At 38.1% G+C, this 24,199-nt stretch overlaps 1 protein-coding gene across 1 annotated transcript; it reads left to right on the top strand.

The window, feature by feature from the left end:
* Positions 1–2,221: 2,221 nt before the first annotated feature.
* Positions 2,222–3,160, top strand: LOC119525553 (olfactory receptor 7D4-like). Its single transcript, XM_037824324.1, has one exon. The coding sequence runs from the start codon at positions 2,222–2,224 to the stop codon at positions 3,158–3,160; it is 939 nt and encodes a 312-aa protein (XP_037680252.1).
* The last annotated feature ends 21,039 nt before the right edge of the window (positions 3,161–24,199 follow it).

The following is a 24,199-nucleotide window of genomic DNA, read 5'->3' as shown; positions in this document are numbered from 1 at the left end:
GTATCTTTCAATCCAGGCTACTTAAAAATTGTGGTTCAGGTCATGTTAGTTTTTTGATTGCAGTTGCTTCAGTCTCCATCCATTATCCATGTGTTTTTCAAGTTTGGGTGATGTAGTCCCTGCCCACCTCTCCAATATCATTGTTTGCAGTTCTCAGCTACCACTTAGTGGCAGCAAAATCAGATTGCTGAAAGCACTCTGCCTCATGCTGTTTCCTGCTTCTAGTCTTTTACTTTGGTCTTCTCTCTGCCAGGAAATCCTCTGCTCAACCCTCTACCTGGATAACTCCTCTCCCAGGTGTCTCCTCCAGGAATCCTTCCCTAACTTTCTCACTGTAGGCTGGATTTGGGGTTTCTCCACTGTACTCCATTCTGCAACCTGTCTCTATCCTAGCATTTAGCTCACTGTGTGACAATGGCCTGTTTCTCTATTTGTCTCTTGACATCGGTTATGTGCACTTCCTGTGGAAAAGACCATGCCATTAATTTTTGCATCCCAATGGCTCTTAGCCTACCCTAAAGAAGTCCTTCTTGTGGAAATGGGTTACAGAACTTTTACCATTATTAATGACAACCAGGTTCAAGTATTATCTACACCTTTCATGGTTCAACAAAATTGCCCACTAGCACTAGGCACTGGAAATAGAATATGACATAAGTATTTGGTGCATGGCAAAAGGGGTAAGTATAAATGACAAATGGCTGATTTCTATCAACTTCTAATTCCTAACCCCTGATCCTAAGGTAGGTTTTTGAAGTATGGACAACTTCTTCTTATAATGAATGCTGTTATTCACGATATCATAACCCATTGAATCATAAATTGTCTGCTGCTGCAACCTGAGGTGATGAAAGAAGTAGTCATTATGGTGGCTTTGAATCCCAGGCAACTCTGAACAAGCCCTGAAGCTGCCAGATCCCCTTCTTTGTCCATCAGGGCAAGGTTGATTCTCATGGTTCATAATATATTTATCATTAATATTTTTCATTTTCTCAACAATGCTTATAACAATGTAACATGTAACACTGAAGATAATTTTATGCTTTTATCTTATTCTTTACCTCTGGTTACAGAATTGTCAAAGACTATATGCAAGAAAGCTTAGGTAGGTTCATTGGAAAAGGGTCCCCTAACTTTCCCAGTGGCATTCTAAAGCATCACGTTAATATGAATTCCATGTGTGATCCTCATCTTTTGGGCTCATTACTAAACATTCTGGTGCAATTTATGCTTTCAGAAAGTGTTTGATGATCATCATAAAGGATATCACTCAAAATTCTGTTTGTGAACTTTGCAGTTCCTGATCTTAATGTGCGGTAATGCTGTGAGCCTTGCTGTCCATGCTGTCCTTGGGAACAATTCCTTTAACAAACTCCTTCAGTTCATGGAGGAAGGGGGTTTTACCATGTGGCAAAGGTTTTTCATGTGGCAAAATCACCTAGCCTGGGTTTTTCAGGATACTGACACTCTGTGGTACATTAGGCATTTGTCAATGTAGTATTATTTTGGATAACATTTTCTTTTTCTTTGCTTTTTTTGACTTCTCTTTTTTATTTTCATAATTATCAAAGTTGCCAGTTTACAGAAAAATCATGTAGACAATACAGCATTCCCATGTAACTAACACCCAACCCCATTACTAACACTTTGCATTATGTGGTACCTTTGTTACATTTGATAATAGAATATTATAATTATAGTATTACCTATACTTGATAGTTTACATTAGGTGCATTTTTTCCTTTTCCTTTGTTTTTTGCTTTGGAGGGTAAATCTCACTTATACTTCAAAATTTTTCCAGATGTCACCCCCTCACTCACCTCTCAGTATGGTTACTGGACCCACCTATGAGTCCCAGTTCTTCTCCATACCAAGAAGTTAATTGGATTAGATTACTTAGGTTCAAGGAATGTCAAGTTCCACATGTGTGTTAGAGCAGTTTTGAACCATTTTATCTCTATTTTCCAACACCACTCTTAAATTTGTGGATTTGATTATTCTGAGCCAGAAATGAGGGACCAATGTACCAGGGTTTGTCAAGACGACAAAATTTTGCATTTAAAGATTAAGAGAATGTAGGATTCCTAAATTTTGTAATGTTCAGATTGTTATGTCCAAGCCTCAAATTGGAGGAATAAAACAGCAGGGAGAATCTAGAGTCTGTACAGTCTATATTTCATGTCTTTCCTCTCTTCGACCTTCTAGATGATTTGTCGGCAAAATGGGACAAATAAATCAAACAAGCATTTCAGAATTTTTTCTTATGGGATTTTCCCAGGGCTCAGAGCATGAACCAATCCTATTTGGACTGTTTTTGTGCATATTTGTCGTCACTATGCTTGGGAACCTGCTCATCATCTTGGCCATCATCTCTGACTCCCACCTCCACACACCCATGTACTACTTCCTCTCCAACCTGTCCTTTGCCGACATCTGTTTCACCTCCACAACCATCCCAAAGATGCTGGTGAATTTGCAGACCCAGAACAAAGCCATCACTTATTCAGACTGCATCACTCAGATATATTTTTTCTTGGTTTTTGGAGGTATGGACACATTGCTCCTCACGGTCATGGCATATGACCGATTTGTGGCCATCTGTCACCCTCTCCACTACACAGTCATCATGCACTCCTGCCACTGTGGCTTATTGGTTCTCATGTCCTGGTTTATCAGCTTGACATACTCCCTCATCCAAAGTCTGCTGATCCTGCAGCTATCCTTCTGTACCGACTCAGTAATTCAACATTTTTACTGTGAAATTGCTCAGCTCCTTAAACTAGCCTGTTCAGACACACTCATTAATCGTATACTGATATATATGGTGACTAGCCTTCTTGGCATTGTTCCTTGCTCAGGCATCTTTTTCTCCTACACCCGAATTGTCTCCTCCATCCTGACAATCCCATCAGCTGATGGGAAGTATAAAGCATTTTCTACCTGTGGGTCTCACATGACTGTGGTTTCTTTATTCTATGGGACAGGCCTTGGTGTATATTTCAGTTCTGAAACATCACTCTCTTCCTGGAATGGCATGCTTGCCTCAGTGATGTATGCTGTGGTCACCCCCATGCTGAACCCCTTCATCTACAGCCTGCGGAACAAGGACGTAAAGAGAGCTGTGCAAAGACTTTTCAGAAGACCTCTTTGTATTCTGTGATGGGAACATTAGTTCTGGGTTTCTGAATTGGTACTGGTAGCAGGGACTCTGTTTTGCTTCTCACGTATATTTCATATGATTTTCTTACTTTGGTTAGACGTGCCTTGTGGTATAGGTTACCAGGAGATAGATGAAGTTATAGAATGGGAATTAGTTGCTTGAGATGTGCAGAATTTTTAACTAGGTTGAATTTAAATAAGTTGAAATGGATAGACATGACAGCAGCACATTATTGTGAGTATAATTAACAGTACTGAATGGTGTGAATGTGGTTAACAGGAGAAGTTAGCATCATATAAGTTACCAGAAGGAAAGCCAGAAGTTAAAGCATGGTACTGTATAACACAGTAAATCTTGTGGTGGATGACTGTAATTAACAGCAAAAGTGTAAAAATTTTCTTCCAAGAACTAGAATGAATGCATGAAACTATTACAAGGAGTTAATAGAGTGATATATAGGGGGAAATACATCTATTGTGAACTATGAACTACAATTAATATTAATATCCTTCAACAACAGTAATAAACATACTGCACCAATGCTAGAGATCAATGATGGGGGCATGGGGGTACAGGATAATTTGGGTTTTCTCCTTTTTTGAGTAATGAAAATGTTTTGAAATTGATTGTGGTGATAAATGCACAACTATGTGATGATACTATGAGCCATTGATTGTATACTTTGGATGGATTGTATGGCATGTGAATACATCTCAATAAAACTGAATTTTTAAAAAACATGCCTTGTGATTGCTTTGAATGAACCTCTTGGATGATACCTCTGTGTTGCTTATTTTGATTCCGCTTGCCCCATCCTTTGATATTTTATATTAGTGAGTGTCAGCATGGCATTTGCAGTCCTGGGCATCAGTAACAGTCACCCCAATCACCAGTTAGGGATTTGTCTGGTCTTTATCTCATAAGACTTAGGTAATTTGTTTACAGGAGCAAGACCACAATAGAAAATTACCATTTTCATCACATCATATTCAGGTCACATACATTCAATGCGATTTATCACAGCTGATTTTAACCTTATCATCTGACTTGAGGTTGTGTTTGTCAGGTTTCTCGACTATAAAGTTACTCTTTTTGTGTCCCTTTCCATACTTTACACTTTGGAAAAAAGTCCCCATGCACCACCCATACTTACGGACTTGAAGTTCTGTTCCACCTAGTAAAGGGCTGAGTATCTACATAAGTTGTTTGGAATTCTTCTGCACATTAATTTTTTGGTCATTTATTCATATTTGTATGAACGCATGGATATTTATTTTATGCTGTGGGTTATAATCCAGTGTTCTCCTGTTTACTTTGTGCTCAAATGGTTCCAGCTTTGGCCATGGATTTTCTTTCAGTTGGCTCCTGTAGTCTTTTGACATACCCCCATCATTTTGGATTTTGTTGTTTTGATTTTTGTAGGAGTTTTTTGCTGTTGTTTTTTCCAGCACTTTCTGGAAATACAAGTGCTCCAAGTTCATCTTGTATATGTCCTACCCCAGTTAGAGAATCTGCCTGTTTCCCAAGGAGCCCTGGTTTCTTTTATTGGAGAATGACATTAGAAATCAAGATTTGGTAACTACATGTACTAATTGCAACCGGGGTTTCATTGTTTCTAGGCCCTCTCAGTTGACAGAACAGGAAATATATGTGTGGATACTAATCTTGGTACGTACACATAGCCATAAATATTTTTATATGTAACTATCTGTATCTATATTAAGCTAAATGTGAGTTTATATTGATTTCTCCAACTCTAACCCATCACCATGTGGAGCATTCCATCTGTGCCCTGCTTATCTGCAACCTTCCATTCCAATAGAGAGAAAATTGATTCTCACTATCCACCATCCATTTACTCAATAGATCAATTCCAGTATATATGAATAGTGGTTTCAAAATTGTAATATATTTCAATTTTCTCATATTCTGAATTCCAATCCAGAACCAATACTTTTTACTCTCCTTAAACTTTTATTTTGAAATAATTTCAAACTTTAACAACAGCTGCAGGAGGATGGGGCAAGATGGCGGACTGGTGAGCTGTATATTTTAGTTACTCCTCCAGGAAAGTAGGTAGAAAGCCAGGAACTGCGTGGACTGGACACCACAGAGCAATCTGACTTTGGGAATACTTCATACAACACTCATAAAAACGTGGAACTGCTGAGATCAGCGAAATATGTCAGTTTTTGTGGCCAGGGGACCCACGCCCCTCCCTGCCAGGCTCAGTCCCGTGGGAGGAGGGGCTGTCAGCTCTGGGAAGGAGAAGGGAGAACTGCAGTGGCAGCCCTTATCGGAAACTCATTCTACTGATCCAAACTCCAACCATAGATACACTGACACCAGACACCAGAGAATCTGAGAGCAGCCAGCCCAGCAGAGAGGAGACAGGCATAGAAAAAAACAGCACGAAATACGCCAAAATAAAAGCCGAGGATTTTTGGAGTTCTGGTGAACATAGAAAGGGGAAGGGCAGAGCTCAGGCCCTGAGGCTCATATGCAAATCCCGAAGAAAAGCTGATCTCTCTGCCCTGTGGACCTTTCCTTAATGGCCCTAATTGCTTTCTCTCTTAGCATTTCAATAACCCATTAGATCTGTGAGGAGGGCCCTTTTGTTTTTAAATCCTTTTTTCTTTTTCTAAAACAATTACTCTAAGAAGCTCAATACAGAAAGCTTCAAAGACTTGCAATTTGGGCAGGTCAACTTAAGAGCAGAACTAGGAGAGCTCTGAGACAAAAGGCAATAATCCAGTGGCTGAGAAAATTCACTAAACACCACAACTTCCCAGGAAAAGGGTGGTGTCTGATCACAGTCATCATCCTGGTGGACAGGAAACACCCCTGCCCATCACCAGCCCCATAGCCCAGAGCTGCCCCAGACAACCCAGTGTGATGGAAGTGCTTCAAATAACAGGCACGCACCACAAAACTGGGCGTGGACATTAGCCTTCCCTGCAACCTCAGTTGATTGTCCCAGAGTTGGGAAGCTGGAGCAATGTGAATTAACAAAACCCCATTCAGCCATTCAGGCAGTGGCATAATATATTTAAAATTCTGAGTGAGAAAAATTTCCAACCAAGGATACTTTATCCAGCAAAGCTCTCCTTCAAATTTGAGGGAGAGCTTAAATTTTTCACAGACAAACAAATGCTGAGAGAATTTGCTAACAAGAGACCTGCCCAACTGGAGGTACTAAAGGGAGCCCAACAGACAGAGAAACAAAGTAAGGACAGAGAGAGTTGGAGAAAGGTTCAGTACTAAAGAGATTCGGTATGGGTAAAATAAAGGATATTAATAGAGAGAGGGGAAAAATATATATGACAAACATAAACCAAAGGAAGATGGCTGATTCAAGAAATGCCTTCATGGTTATAACATTGAATGTAAATGGATTTAACTCCCCAATTAAAAGATATAGATTCGCAGAATGGATCAAAAAAAATGAACCATCAGTATGTTGCATACAAGAGACTCATCTTAGACACATGGACACAAAGAAATTGAAAGTGAAACGATGGAAAAAAATATTTCATGCAAGCTACAGCCAAAAGAAAGCAGGTGTAGCAATATTAATCTCAGATAAAATAGACTTTAAATGCAGGGATGCTTTGAGAGACAAAGAAGGCCACTACAAACTAATAAAAGGGGCAATTCAACAAGAAGAAATAACAATCATAAATGTCTATGCACCCAATCAAGGTGCCACAAAATACATGAGAGAAACACTGGCAAAACTAAAGGAAGCAATTGATGTCTCCACAATAATTGTGGGAGACTTCAACACATCACTCCTCCTATAGATAGATCAACCAGACAGAAGACCAATAAGGAAAGTGAAACCCTAAACAATCTGATAAATCAATTGGATTTAACAGACATATACAGAACATTACATCCCAAATCACCAGGATACACATACTTTTCTAGTGCTCATGGAGCTTTCTCCAGAATAGATCATATGCTGGGACATAAAATAAGCCTCAATAAATTTAAAAAGATTGAAATTATTCAAAGCACATTCTCTGACCACAATGGAATACAATTAGAAGTCAATAACCATCTGAGACTTAGAACATTCACAAATACCTGGAGGTTAAACAACACGCTCCTAAACAATCATTGGGTTAAAGAGGAAATAGCAAGAGAAATTGCTAAATATATAGAGATCAATGAAAATGAGAACACAACATACCAAAACCTATGGGATACAGAAAAAGCAGTACTGAGGGGGAAATTTATAGCACTAAATGCATATATTAAAAAGGAAGAAACAGCCAAAATCAAAGAACTAATGGATCAATTGAAGAAGCTAGAAAATGAACAGCAAACCAATCCTAAACCAAGTACAAGGAAAGAAATAACAAGGATTAAAGCAGAAATAAATGACATAGAGAACAAAAAAACAATAGAGAGGATAAATATCACCAAAAGTTGGCTCTTTGAGAAGATCAACAAGATTGACAAGCCCTTAGCTAGACTGACAAAATCAAAAAGAGAGAAGACCCATATAAACAAAATAATGAATGAAAAAGGTGACATAACTGCAGATCCTGAAGAAATTTAAAAAATTATAAGAGGATACTATGAACAACTGTATGGCAACAAACTGGATAATGTAGAGGAAATGGACAATTTCCTGGAAACATATGAACAACCTAGACTGACCAGAGAAGAAATACAAGACCTCAATCAACCCATCACAAGCAAAGAGATTCAATCAGTCATCAAAAAGCTCAGAGCCAAATGGCTTCACAGGGGAATTCTACAAAACTTTCCAGAAAGAACTGACACCAGTCTTACTCAAACTCTTTCAAAACATTGAAGAAAATGGAACACTACCTAACTCATTTTATGAAGCTAACTTCAATCTAATACCAAAACCAGGCAAAGATGCTACAAAAAAGGAAAACTACTAGCCAATCTCCCTAATGAATATAGATGCAAAAATCCTCAACAAAATACTGCAAATCGAATCCAAAGACACATTAAAAAAATCATACACCATGACCAAGTGGGGTTCATTCCAGGCATGCAAGGATGGTTCAACATAAGAAAATCAATCAATGTATTACAACACATTAACAATTTGAAAGGGAATAATCAAATGATCATCTCAATAGACGCTGAAAAAGCATTTGACAAAATCCAACATCCGTTTTTGATAAAAACACTTCAAAAGGTAGGAATTGAAGGAAACTTCCTCAATATGATAAAGAGCATATATGAAAAACCCACAGCCAGCATAGTACTCAATGGTGAGAGACTGAAAGCCTTCCCTCTAAGATCAGGAACAAGACAAGGATGCCCACTGTCACCACTGTTATTCAACATTGTGCTGGAAGTGCTAGCCAGGGCAATCCGGCAAGACAAAGAAATAAAAGGCATCCAAATTGAAAAAGGACAAGTAAAACTGTCATTGTTTGCAGATGATATGATCTTATATCTAGAAAACCCTGAGAAATCGACGATACAGCTAGTAGAGCTAATAAACAAATTTAGCAAAGTAGCGGGATACAAGATTAATGCACATAAGTCAGTAATGTTTCTATATGCTAGAAATGAACAAACTGAAGAGACACTCAAGAAAAAGATACCATTTTCAATAGCAACTAAAAAAATCAAGTACCTAGAAATAAACTTAACCAAAGATGTAAAAGACCTATACAAAGAAAACTACATAACTCTACTAAAAGAAATGGAAGGGGACCTTTAAAGATGGAAAAATATTCCATGTTCATGGATAGGAAGGCTAAATGTCATTAAGATGTCAATTCTACCCAAACTCATCTACAGATTCAATGCAATCCCAATCAAAATTCCAACAACCTACTTTGCAGACTTGGAAAAGCTAGTTATCAAATTTATTTGGAAAGGGAAGATGCCTCGAATGGCTAAAGACACTCTAAAAAAGAAAAACGAAGTGGGAGGACTTACACTCCCTGAATTTGAAGCTTATTATAAAGCCACAGTAGTCAAAACAGCATGGAACTGGCACAAAGACAGACATAAATCAATGGAATAGAATTGAGAATTCAGAGATAGACCCTCAGTTCTATGGCCGACTGATCTTTGATAAGGCCCCCAAAATCACTGAACTGAGTCATAATGGTCTATTCAACAAATGGGGCTGGGAGAGTTGGATATCCATATCCAAAAGAATGAAAGAGGACCCCTACCTCACCCCCTACACAAAAATTAACTCAAAATGGATGAAAGATCTCAATATGAAAGAAAGTACCATAAAACTCCTAGAAGATAATGTAGGAAAACATCTTCAAGACCTTGTATTAGGCGGCCACTTCCTAGACTTTACACCCAAAGCACAAGCAACAAAAGAGAAAATAGATAAATGGGAACTCCTCAAGCTTAGAAGTTTCTACACCTCAAAGGAATTTCTCAAAAAGGTAAAGAGGCAGCCAACTCAATGGGAAAAAATTTTTGGAAACCATGTATCTGACAAAAGACTGATATCTTGCATATATAAAGAAATCCTACAACTCAATGGCAATAGTACAGACAGGCCAATTATAAAATGGGCAAAAGATATGAAAAGATAGTTCTCTTTAGAGGAAATACAAATGGCCAAGAAACACATGAAAAAATGTTCAGCTTCACTAGCTATTAGAGAGATGCAAATTAAGACCACAATGAGATACCGTCTCACACTGATTAGAATGGCTGCCATTAAACAAACAGGAAACTACAAATGCTGGAGGGGATGTGGAGAAATTGGAACTCTTATTCATTGTTGGTGGGACTGTATAATGGTTCAGCCACTCTGGAAGTCAGTCTGGCAGTTCCTTAGAAAGCTAGATATAGAGTTACCATTCGATCCAGCCATTGCACTTCTCGGTATATACCCGGAAGATCGGAAAGCAGTGACACGAACAGATATCTGCACGCCAATGTTCATAGCAGCATTATTCACAATTGCCAAGAGATGGAAACAACCCAAATGTCCTTCAGCAGATGAGTGGATAAATAAAATGTGGTATATACACACGATGGAATACTACACGGCAGTAAGAAGGAACGATCTCGTGAAACATATGACAACATGGATTAACCTTGAAGATATAATGCTGAGCGAAATAAGCCAGGCACAAAAAGAGAAATATTATATGCTACCACTAATGTGAACTTTGAAAAATGTAAAAAAAAAATGGTTTATACTGTAGAATGTAGGGGAACTAACAATAGAGAGCAATTAAGGAAGGGGGAACAATAATCCAAGAAGAACAGATAAGCTATTTAACTTTCTGGGGACGCCCAGGAATGACTATGGTCTGTTAATTTCTGATGGATATAGTAGGAACAAGTTCACAGAAATGTTGCTATATTAGGTAACTTTCTTGGGGTAAAGTAGGAACATGTTGGAAGTAAAGCAGTTATCTTAGGTTAGTTGTCTTTTTCTTACTCCATTGTTATGGTCTCTTTGAAATGTTCTTTTATTGTATGTTGTTTTTTTTTTTTATTTTTTTTTTCATACAGTTGTTTTAAAAAAAAAAAAAAAACAAGGAAAAAAATATGTAGATCACCCTTGAGGAGCCTGTGGAGAATGCAGTGGTATTGGCCTACCCCACCTCGATGGTTGCTAACATGACCACAGACATAGGGGACTGGTGGTTTGATGGGTTGAGCCCTCTACCATAGGTTTTACCCTTGGGAAGATGGTTGCTGCAAAGGAGAGGCTAGGCCTCCCTATAATTGTGCCTAAGAGCCTCCTCCCAAATGCCTCTTTGTTGCTGAGATGTGGCCCTCTCTCTCTACCTAAGCCAACTTGAAAGGTGAAATCATTGCCCTCCCCCCTATGTGGGATCAGACAACCAGGGGAGTGAATCTCCCTGGCAACGTGGAATATGACTCCCGGGGAGGAATGTAGACCTGGCATCGTGGGATGGAGAACATTTTCTTGACCAAAAGGGGGATGTGAAAGGAAATGAAATAAGCTTCAGTGGCAGAGAGATTCCAAAAGGAGCCGAGAGGTCACTCTGGTGGGCACTCTTACGCACAATTCAGACAACCTTTTTTAGGTTCCAAAGAATTGGAGTAGCTGGTGGTGGATACCTGAAACTATCAAACTACAACCCAGAACCCATGAATCTCAAAGACAGTTGTATAAAAATGTAGCTTATGAGGGATGACAATGGGATTGGGAAAGCCATAAGGACCACACTCCCCTTTGTCTAGTTTATGGATGGATGAGTAGAAAAATAGGGGAAGGAAACAAACAAACAAAGGTACCCAGTGTTCTTTTTTACTTCAATTGCTCTTTTTCACTTTAATTATTATTCTTGTTATTTTTGTGTATGTGCTAATGAAGATGTCAGGGATTTATTTAGGTGATGAATGTACAACTATGTAATGGTACTGTGAACAATTGAATATACAATTTGTTTTGTATGACTGCGTGGTATGTGAATATATCTCAATAAAATGAAGATAAAAAAAAAACAAGGTAATTGAGATAATCAGGAAAAACTCAACACTAGCTGTGTATTTGGTGATAAACAGATACCCAGTATTTAGTATTTGAAATAAATAGAATCACTGTTTATTTCCTTGAAAGAAAAAAAAAACAGCTGCAACCCAGGATATACCAAGAAATCCTACAACTCGATAAGAAATAGGCAAACAACCCAACTTTAAAATGGGCAAAAAACAACATGAATAGACATTTCTCCAATGAGGAAATACAAATGGCTAAAAAGCACATGAAAATGCTCATCTTCACTAGCTATTAGGAGAATGCAAGTCCAAACCACAATGTGATATCATTTCACACCAATTAGAATGGTCACTATTAAACAGAAAGGAAACTATGACTGTTGGAAAGGCTGTGGAGAAATAGGAATGCTTATTCACTGTTGGTGGGAATGTAAAATGATAGAACTACTGTGGAAAAGGGTTTGGTTGTCCCTCAGAAAGCTAAGGGTAGAGTTGTCCTACCATCAGGCAATACTGCTATTCAGTATATACCCTGAAGAACTTAAATCAGGGAATGCACACAGACATCTGCACACCAGTGTTCATAGCAGCATTATTCACAATTGCCAAAAGATGGAAACAATCCAAGTGTCCGTCAACTGATTAATGGAAAAACAAAATGTGGTATAAATCTATGATGAAATATTATTTTGTTAATGGATTAACAAAATGTGGTATAAATGTATGATGAAATATTATTCAGCAGTAAGAAAGAATGAAGTCCTGAAGCATGCGACAACGTGGATGAACCTTGAGGACATTATGTTTAGTGAAATAAGTGAGACACAAAAGGACAAATATTGTATGATCTCACTAAATGTAAACTCATGGACATAGAATCTATAGGTTACCAGAATTACAATGAGCCTAGAGAATGGGGAACAGTGGCTTAAGATATGCAGAATTTTTAACTAGGTTGAATTTAAATGACTGGAAATAGAGGTGATGTTAGCACATTATTGTAGAATAATTAACAGTGCTGAATTGTGGTGTATGAATGTGGGGGATAGGGAAAGTTTAGAGTCATATATGTCACCAGAAGGAAAGCCAGGGGTTCAAACATGTAACTGTAAGACTCATTAAATTTTGTGGCAGATGATGACTGTGATTAAAAGTACAAATATAAAAAAAAAAATTTCCTCCATGAACTAGAACAAAGGTACGAAAGAGATATATGGGAAAAAAACACACCTATTGTAAACTATGCACTATAGTTAACAGTAATATCTTAATATTCTTTCATCAACAGAAACAAATGTACCACACCAATGTTAGGGATCAAATGATGGGGATGATAAGGAGTATGGGATGTTTTGGGTTTTCTCTTTTTTTCTTTTTCTTTTTTTTCCCCTGGAGTAATGGAAATGGTCTAAAATCAATTGTGGTAATGAATGCACAACTATATGATGATAGATAATGTAAGCCACTGATTGTATACTTTGGATGGATTGGATGGCATGTGAATATATCACAATAAAATTGTATTAAAAAGGAAAAAGAAGTTCCCACCCACAATAGGTCTACACCCACAGGAATGGATTAGCTTCAAGAATATGACTTTTACTGGGGAACATGCAGCTTCAAACCATCACAGACTGTACAACAGGGACCTCTATCATAAATGATGGAGTTAATAGAACAAGGATAAAAATGTTCTTTTATGAATTATAACACATGTACCTCTCTAATACAAGAGGCTAATTCTAGTATTGCATATGGGAAAATTATATACCTAATGTAAACTGTGAACTGTAGTTAATATCACAATTTTAATTTTCTTTCATCAATTGTAATGAGGGTACCACACTAATGTATAATGTCAGCAATAGGGGGGAATATGGGAATGCTGTATTTTGCATGATTTTTCTGTAAATCTACAACTTCTCTTGATTAAGTAAATAAATAAATAAGATAAAAAAACAGTTGTGAAAACAATGCAAAACCCATACGGAGAACTCAGGCATACCCTCCCCCCAGATAACCAGATCCTCCTATTTTAAAAATTTGAGACATTTGTGATAACATGCTATTTATCTGTATATCCAAATATCAGTTTATGTATTTATCTATCTCTTTATCTGTCCATCTATTTATCTATTTTGTAAACATTTGAGAGTAGGTTCTGTATATCATCCTCCTTGAACACATAATAATTTCCTGAACATTTCCTAAGAATGAGGATATTCATTTATGTACCTTAAATAGAGTTTAATAATTGATTTAACACCACCTTTTTTTATGCAAATCATTTATTGATCATTCAGTCTACACAATGGACATTTTCCTTTTAGGGATAACTAAATTACAGAAACCACATTATAATCTCAAATGGATTACTTTACCATTTTTCTTTTTTTGCATTTCATCTTAATAACATATATACAACACAATTCAAATGTACACCACAGTCAAAAGTACAATTCAGTAGTGTTGATTACATTCACAATATTGTTATACAATCACCAATATCCATTACTCCAGCTTTTCCACACTTCAAACATAAACTCTTAACTCCTCCTTTCTCTCCCACATACTTTCCACTGGTAACCTGTAATCTACTATCTGTCCCTATGATATTTTCTTCCTCTAGGTATTTCATATAACTTTAACCAGAAAATATTTCTCTTTTTCATCTGGGTATTTCACTCAACATGAATTAATAAGAGCTCATCCATACAGTAGCAAGTAACACAGCTTCTTCCTTTTAATGGCTTAGTAATAATCCATTGTGTTTATATACCACATTTTGTTTATCCATTTATCTGTTGATGGACATTTGGGTTGCTTCAACTTTCTGGTTACTGTGAATAATGCTGCAGGAACATTAGTATACAAATAATATGTTTGGGTCCCTGCTTTCAACACAAAGAATGGGATTGGCAGGTCATATGAAAATTCTATTTTCAGCTTTCTGAGAAGCCACCAAATTTCCATAGGTGTGCACCATTTTACAATGCCATGAACAATGAATAATTGTTCCAATTTCTCCCAATCCATGCCAACACCTGTTAATTTCTAATCATTTAATAACATCCATCTTATTGTCTCATTTTGGTTTTCATATGCATTTCCCTAAAGACCAAATATGTTGATCATCATTTCATGTGATTATTGGCAATTTGGATACCTTCTTAGAAGAACTGTCTATTCAAGTCTTTTGCCCATTATTAAATTTCATTATTTGGCTTATTGTTACAGAGTTGTAGCAGTTTTTATACATTCTTTATAATAATCCCTTAATAAATATATTGTTTACAAATATTTTCTCCCAGTCTGTGGGTTGGGTTTTCACTTTCATGATAACATCCTAGAAATTCAGAAGTTTTTTATATTGATGAAGACTATGTTATCATATTTTCTTCTGTGTCTATACTTTTGATGTCACATCAAAGAAATACTACCAAATCCAATGTTATGAAGTTTTCTGCCTATGTTTTCTCCTAGGAGTTTTATGAAGTTAACTATTAAGTTTGAGAAAGAAAAATGATGTGGGAATTCTCAACTACCTGACCTTACAGCATATTACAGTGGTCAAAACAGCATGGTACTGGCACAAGGGTAGATATGTTGACCAATGTAATTGAATTGAAAGTTCAGAATAAACCCTCACATCTATAGCCAATTGACTTTTGACAAGGCTGCCATTTTCACTCAAATGAGAATGGTTCTGGGAAAACAGGCTATCCATATGCAAAAGAATGAAGGAGGACCTTACACAAAAATTAACTCAAAATAGAGCAAAGACCTACATATAGGAACCAGGACTACAAAATTCCTAGAAGAAAAGGCAGGAAAGCATCTTCAGGATCTTGTGTTAGGCAATGGTTTCTTAGACTTTACACCGAAACCACAAGCAACAAAAGAACAAAAAGATAAGTAACACCTCAAAGAAATTAAAAACCTTGTGCATAAAAGGACTTTATCATGAAAGTGAAAAGACAACCTACTCAATGGGGAAAATAGTATTTGTAAACCACATATCCAATAAGGGTTTAATATCCAGAATACATAAAGAAATCCTACAACTCAACAATTAAAAAACCAACAACTTCCAGGAAGGTGGTGGAATAGGAGAGGCGGGGCAAACTTCTCTTCCATGAAAAATACTAGAGAAAAGGAAGAAAACATCTGGGACAGAAGTTCCAGGGTACAAGGGTCCAAAGAAGGACCTCTACAATACTTCGTGTGCACTCAGATGAAAAAGTGAAGAAATTACATCCAAAATGACAGGGTGAGTTTTTTCAACTGGGACAACTGCCAGGGGCTTGCAGCTTTGAGCCAACCACTAAGCAGGGGAGGGAGCAGCTCTCCACTCCTGCACACCCATCTCAGAAATTATCTGGGGAGATAATCCTCCTCAGTGCTGCTGCTAGGAAAGCCTGTGAAGGATCTTGAGAATCAGCAGACCTGTGTTGACCCCATTTACTCTTCCTCCATGGAAGTCCACAGTGTGCATAGGCAAGAGGTAGAGATAAGTGAAGGTGCCTCATGGAAGCACCAGGAGTCCTTCTCCAACACCAGAGACTCATAAGCACAGGTGGGCAGAGACTGGGGCACATTTGAGCTGAGGATGTGAAGCACAACCCCAAAGCCCGAGAGTGATCAGTCAGAGGCCTGGGAATCACCAGAGACACTGTTCCTTTAAGGAGACTCCCTGCTGAAAAGCACAGGGCCCACCTCACACCCCCAGGGCCCAGTGCACAAAGAGAACTGGTGCACTGGTTCTCCTGGTTTGGTCCCTGCCCAGAGTGCAGATGCAGTTGGGAAAAAGCTGGTTTGAGGGTGAGAGGTGGCTCTTCAAGCCATCTGATGGGAAGACAGGGAAAGAGCATGCCAACAAGCTGTGGTTCTGCCAAATTTTAAATAAATGTCCAGGTAGTACTGCATTTCCCAAAAAAACCTTATCAAGAAAAATGCCCTGAAGTCAAAAGAAAATCACAAAGCACAGGAAGACCCGAGAAGATATGGACAATCCAAATGTCCAAATTAGAAAGCTGGAGGAGTAAGAAATACATACAAAGAAGTACATACTTGCATGCATACATACAAATCTCCAAGTACATACAAATTTCCAAGTACATATCAATCTCCAAAACAACTTCAACAGGTTAGCTAAAGACATAAAGTACATCAAAAAGACTGTAGAAGAGCATAAAGAGGAGAAGACTCCCAGGGGTGTAAATCTCCCTGGCAATGCAGGACATGACTCCTGGAGATGAGCCTGGACCCAGCATCAGGGGATTGAAAAAGACTTCTTGACCAAAAGCAGGAAGAGAAATGAAACAAATAAAGTTTCAGTAGCTGAGAGATTTCAAATAGAGTCAAGAGGTCATTCTGGAGGTTATTCATATGTGTCATAAAGACATTCCTTTTTGGTTTTTAGTGTTTTGGAATAGCTAGAAGAAAATACCTGAAACTATTGAACTGCAATCCAGTAGCCTTGATTTTTGAAGATAATTATATAACTATGTAGCTTACGTGGTGTGACTGTGTGACCATGAAAACCTTGTGGCTTACACTCCCTTTATCCAGTGTATGGACTGATGATGGGAAGAAAAATTAAATGAATAATAGGAGGCAGGGGGGAAAGGATACTTTTGGTATTCTTCTTCACTTGTATTTTTATTCTATTTTTATTTAGGGGGAGTAATGAAAATGTTCAAAAATTGATTTTGGTGATGAATGCACAACTATATGATGGCACTTTGAAAGACTGATTGTGTGCTGTGGATGATTGTAGGGTATGCAAATATATCTCAATAAAACTGAATTTTAAAAAAGGAAAAAAGTAACAACCCAGTTAAAAATGGACAAAAGGACTTCTGGGAAGATGGCAGATTAGGAGAGACAGAGCAAATTCTCCTCCATGAAGAATATTAGATATAGAGCAGAAAGTGCCCCAGAACATCAGTCCCAGTGTCTGACAAGCCAGACAGGGACCTCTACAGCACATAGTGGGGACTTAGATGGAGAGGCACAGAGACTGAACTTGAAAAGACAGGGCAAGTGTGTTTGGCCAGGACCAACTGCTGGGGACTGTTGGCTGGAGCCAATCACCAAGCATGGAAGGGAGCAGCTTTCCAAGCCCTGTGCACCCATCTCAGAAGTTGGCTGGGGAGAAAATCCTCCACAGCCCTGCAGCCAGTGTCTCCCATTTGGGATTTGGCAGAGTTGTGGTGACCGTGTTTACTCTTCCTCCATGGAAGCCAGCAGCATGGACAGCCAGGAGGCAGGGAGCAGCAGCATTGCCACACAGAAGTACCAGGAGCCCCTCACCAACTCCACAGACTCACAAACACAAATCAGACAGGGTACAGGCTGCATTGGAGCTAGAGTTTGAGACATGCAGCCCTGCAGTGTGAAAGTGGTCCACTGAGAAGTCTTGGAACTGCCAGGCCCACTGTTCCTTGGAGCTGAGGCCCTTCCAAACTGTGCAGGGCATGTCCCCCACCCACAGACTGATAAACCCCAGGCACATGGAAAACTCCTGCACTGATTGGATTTCCACCTCATTTGGACCCCACTCAGTACACAGATGAAGTTGGGGGAGAGCTGGCTTGAAAATAAGAGGTGGCTCAAGAGCACCATCTGCTGGAAAGACAGAGAATGTACAATTCAGCAAGCTGTAGCTCTGCCAAATTATTGAAAAATAATTGCTGGATGAAGAATTCTTGGCAGGCACTATTTCTCTTTCAGTATCTTAAATATGTCATACCACTGACTTCTTGCCTCAATGGTGCCCACTGAGTAGTACTGCATATCCCAAAATAACCTTACCAAGATAAGCAAATGCCCCAAAATCAACAATAGAAAATCACAAAGTGCATGAAGAAACAAGAAGATATGGACAAGAAAAATGACCAAATTAAAAAGCTGAAGGAGACACAGAACTTGGAGCAATTAATCAAAGAAGTACATACAAATCTCCAAAACAACTTCAGTGAGTTGCCTTAGGAACCAAAGGAAACCAAGACCACTCTAGAAGAGCATAAAAAAGAATTTGAAAGAGTAAATTCAAAATGGCACATCTTACAGAAACAAAAGATATGGTAGAGGGTGGGACAAGATGGCAGAGTGGTGAGGTGTGGAATTTAGTTAATCCTCTAGGGCAGCTGGTAAATAGCCAGGAACTGTATGGAACAGCTGTTTCAGGGACTTCTGTGAGCAGTCACACATCATACACCAGTCTGGAATGGGTGGAAGAGCTGTAATCACAGTGAAGACCTGTTTAAGTTTCCCTAGCCAGGGGACTGGCACCCCTCCCCCCATGCATGGCAGACTGTATTGGAGCTGGTTCCCTGAGGGAAAAAGAAACAATCTATGCTGGGAGCAAGTAGGGGGGCTCAACCTAGTCCCAATATGCAGAGTTAATTAAGAAATTCAGACTGCTGGATAAAAGCCCCAAGAACAGATAACCAAGGGTAGGCAGAAAAGGAACCAGGAGGAATCAGTTCAGCAGAAAGGAGGTGGGGCTAACAACAATGGCAAAAAAAAAGAGACTGTTGGAGTGGGATGTGTTCAGAATACAGGAAAAGGGCTGGGCTCCAAAAAAAGGGGCCACATAATAATGGGTACTAACTCAGGCTCTCATTTGCAACCCTGGGGAGCTGGGATCTGGCTCTAAAAAGAGGAGTTTTTTTTCTTCTTTCCTTCTTCTGCTCTCTGACTCTGTATCTTTTTACTTTTCAATAGCCCATGAGAGCTCCTGCTTCAACACTGCCCCAGGCAATGGCAGAATTAAAGTTGTCTTGGAGTAACTATTCAGGTGAAAGAGATAATAGCCTAAAGGGTGTATCTTTAAATAGTCTATACTAGGAGTGGCAGAAGTTGGGGGCTGGGAAAAGTCCTTGAAAAAGGATTTATCTTTCTTTTTTGAAATAACTTCTAAGTAGCTCATTACAAAAAGCCTCAGATATTTGCAATTGGCTGCTGGACCCAGGCAAGGGCAGAGCTAACACAGGTCTGAGAGACAAAGCAATGAGTCTAGTGGGTGAGACAATAATAACTATCCCAAGAAAAGGGGGCAGGGAACAGCTCAAGTGACAGCTGTGCCAGTTTGGATGTATTATGTTCCCAAAAATTCCATGTTCTTTGCAGTCTTGTGGAGGCAGATGTATTAGTGTTTATTAGATTGGAACTCTTTGATTGAGTGTTTCCATGGAGATGTGACTCAATCAACTGTGAGTGAAGCATTTGATTGGATAATTTCCATGAAGGTGTTACCCCACCCATTCAGGGTGGGTGTTAACTGGATCACTGGATTTGTATAAAGGAGTTCACACACAGAAGGACCTAAGAGCAACTGAGAGTGACATGTTGGAGGAGCTACAGCTTACAGAGACGTTTTGGAGAATGCAATCTGGGAGGAAGCAGATGTCTAGAGAGGAAAATCATGGGAGAAAGCCATTTTGAAACCAGAACTCCAGAGCAGACACCAGCCACATGCCTTCCCAGCTAATAGAGGTTTTCTGGATGCCATTGGCCATCCTCCAGTGAAGGTACCCGATTGATTGTTGATGCTTTACCTTGGATACTTTATGGCCTTAAAACTGTAACTGTGTAACCAAATAAACCCCCTTTATAAAAGCCAATCCATTTCTGGTATTTTGCAAAATGCAGCATTAGCAAACTGTAACAGCAGCCTTCAAAGAATTCAGACACCAGGGGCTGGAAAACAAAAACCAGCTTGAGTCAGCAATGCCCTGGCAGGGACAAGGTCTGTGGAGAATTAAAGGCACTTGTGGCACCTCTTTACACTGGTGGGGAGCTGTGGGCTGACAAGTGCCACCTGCTGGACAAAATGGGAAAAGCAGAGAGTATAGAGGCTTCACAGGAGGGTCTGACAACATGCAGAGTCTCATTCTCAGGGAAAATTCATACTCTCCTCCTGAGAACTGGTACTCTCTGGACTGGGAAAATATGAAAGGGTAGATCAAATCTGGGGAGACTCTCTCACAAAAAGGTTATATGGATGCAGGGCAAGAACCAGAAAAACAAGAGGTGAAAAATTCTGATCAACCAAACAGAAGCTATGTTAGATGTCTAGAATAAATCAAACAGAACACTGAACAACAGATAGTGAACAAAATCAACCAACAAGAAAACACACAATAAAAGAATGAAAACAAGCTCCAGAATGAAGTAAACAAGAAAATTAGATGCCTAGACAGCTAAAAATAACAACCCATACTAGGAAACATGAAAACATGGACCAGCCAAAGGAACAAACTAAAACTTCAGGAGACACAGAAATTGAAACAACTAATTAAAGATGTTCCAACAAATCTTCTAAATCAAAATCAACAAGCTGAAGGAAAAAGAGGCAAAAGAGATGAAGCATATAATGAAGACACTGGATGGCCATGAATTTGCAAGCTAGAAAAATGAAATGGCAAAATTTGTGGGAATGAAAGTCACAGTAGAAGAAATTAAAAACACAATGCATACATACAACAGTAGATTTGAAGAGGCAGGAGAAAGGATCAGTGAACTGAAAGACAGTAAATTTGACACCATACACCAAAAAGAATATACAGGGAAAAGAATGGAAAAACTGAGAAGGGTCACAGGAAGCTGAACGACAACATGAAATACATGAATATGCATGTTATGGGTGTCCCAGAAGGAGAAGAGAAAAGGGACAGAAAGTATAATGGAAGAAATAATCATTGAAAATTTCCCAAATTTTAGAGATCCCAAGAAAGTGCAGCATACCCCAAACAGAATAGATTCTCCCAATAAACCTACCCAAAACACTTACAAATCAGATTGTCCAATGTCAAAGACAAAGAGAATTCTGAGAACATCAAGAGAAAAACAATTCATCACATACAAAGGAAGCTTGATAAGACTATGTACAGATTTCTCCACAGAAACCATGGAGGTGAGAAGGCAGTGGTATATTTAAGATACCTAAAGAGAAAAACTGCCAACCATGAATTTTATATCCAGCAAAACTATCCTTCAAAAATGAGAGAGAGATTAAAATATTTTCAGACAAACAGACACTGTGAGAGTTTGTGAATAAGAGACTTTTGCTACAAGAAATAGTAAAGGGAGTGCTACAGGCTGATAGGAAAATACAGGAGAGGTTTGAAGAAGAGTGTACAAATGAAGACTATCATGAAGGATAAAAGCAGAGAGAGAAAAAATAAGATATGACATATAAAATCCAATAGACAAAATGGTAGAATTACTGCCCTTACATTAATAACAGTAAATGTTAATGAATTAAACTCCCCAATAAAAACACATAGACTGGAAAATGGATTAAAAACAAGGACCCATTTATATGCTGTCTACAAGAAACTCACTTTAGAAACAAGGACAAAGTGGACTGAAAGTGAAAGGTTGGAAAAGATATTTCATGAAAACACAACCAGAAAAAAAGTGGGAGTAGCAATATTAACATCAGACAAATTAGACTTCAAATGTAAAACAATTAAAAGAGACTGAGAAGGACACTATATATTAATAAAAGTGTCAATTCATCAAGAAAACCAACAATCATAAATATTTATGCACTGAGCCAGAGTGTCAAAAATACGAGGCCAACACTGACAACATTGAATGGAGAAGTAGATACTTCTACAATAATAGTTGCAGACTTCAATACACTCTCATCAATGGATAGAACATCTAGACAAAGGATCAATAAGGAAACAGAGATGTTGAGCTGTATGATAAATGAACTAGACTTGACAGGCACTTATAGTACACTAAACTACACAACAGCAAGATACACATTTTTCTCAAATGCTCATGGATCATTCTCTAGGATAGACCACATGTTGGGTCACAAAGCAAGTCACAACAAATTTTAAAATATTGATATTGTACAAAACACTTACTCAGATTATAATAGAATGAAGATGGAAATGAATGACATTCAGAAGGTCAGAAAATTCACAAACATGTGGAGGCTAAATAACACACTCTCATGCAATCAGTGGGTACAGAAAGAAATTCCAAGAGAAATTAGTAAATACCTCAAGTAAATGACAATGAAAACACAACTTATCAAAACTTATGGAATGCAGCAAAGGCAGTGCTGAGAGGGAAATTTATGCCCTAAATACCTATATTAAAAGAGAAGAAAGAGCAAAAATTGAGGAACTAACTGTTCACCTGGATGAACTACAGAAAGAACAGCAAACTAACCCCAAAGCAAACAGAAGGAAAGAAATAAAGATTAGAGGAGAAATAAATGAAATTGAAAACAGGGAAACAATAGAGAGAATCAACAAACCAGAAGTTGGTTCTTTGAGAAAATCAATAAAATCAATTGATGTTTAGCTAGGTAACAAAAAGAAAGAGAACAGATGTAAATAAATACAATCAGAAATGGGAAAGGGGACATAACAACTGACCTCACAGGACTAAAAGAGATAATGAGAAGATACTGTGAGCAACTATATTCTAGTAAACTAGACAACTTTGATGAAAGGAAAACTTCCTAGAAAAGCATGAACAACCAATGTTGACTCAAGAGGAAATAGATGACTTCAACAAACCAATCACACATAAAGAGATTGAGACAGTAATCAAAAAGATCCCAGATGTTTTCACAAGTGAATTCTACCAAGCATTTAAGAAAGAATTAGTACCAATCCTGCTCAAAACCTTCAAAAAATTAAAGAGGAGGGAAAGCTTCCTAACCTATTCTATGAAGCCAACATCACCATAATATCAAAGTCAGAAAAAGATACTACAAAGAAAGAAAATTGTAGATGAATCACTTTAAAGAATACAGGTGCAAAAATCATCAACAGGATTATCACAAATCAAATCCAGCAGCACATTAAAAGAATTATATTCCACGACCAAGTTGGATTTATTCCAGGTATGCAAGGCTGGTTCAACACAAGAAAATCAATTAATGTAATACACCACTTCAATAAATCAAAGCAGAAGAAACACATGACTATCTAGTTCAATGCAGAAAACGCATTTGACAAAATTTGCCATCCTTTCTTGATGAAAACACCTCAAAGGATAGGAATAGAAGTGAACTTTTTCAATGTGATAGACGCAATATATGAAAAACTCAGCAAAATCATACTCAACAGGAACAAACCGAAAGCTTTCCCTCTAATATCAGGAACAAGACAGGGATGACCACTGTAACCATTGTTATTCAACATTGTGCTGGAAGTTCTAGCTTGAGTAATTAGTCAAGAAAAAGGAATAAAAGACATCCAAGCTGAAGAAGATGAAGTAAAACTTTCACTGTTTGCAGACAATTCTATATGTAGAAAATACAGAAAAATCTGCAGAAAAGTTACTAGACCTAATCAATGAATACAGCAAAGTGGTAGGCAACAAGGTCAACACACAAAAATACATATCCTCCTATACACATGTAATGAGCAACAGGAGGAGGAAAGATCAAGAAAAAAATTCCATTTACATAGCAACCAAAAGAATCAAGTATTTAGGAATAAATGTAACCAACACCACAAAAGACATATACACAGAAAACTACAAGAAACTGCTAAATCAAACAGGACTTTAAAAAATGGAAGAATGTACTGTGTTCACAGATTGGAA

This window comes from Choloepus didactylus (assembly GCF_015220235.1).
Source record: "Choloepus didactylus isolate mChoDid1 chromosome 25 unlocalized genomic scaffold, mChoDid1.pri SUPER_25_unloc2, whole genome shotgun sequence".
Classification (NCBI taxonomy): domain Eukaryota; kingdom Metazoa; phylum Chordata; class Mammalia; order Pilosa; family Megalonychidae; genus Choloepus; species Choloepus didactylus.
The sequence above is the reverse complement of the archived record's forward strand: the minus strand, read 5'-3'. Positions and strand labels throughout refer to the sequence as shown.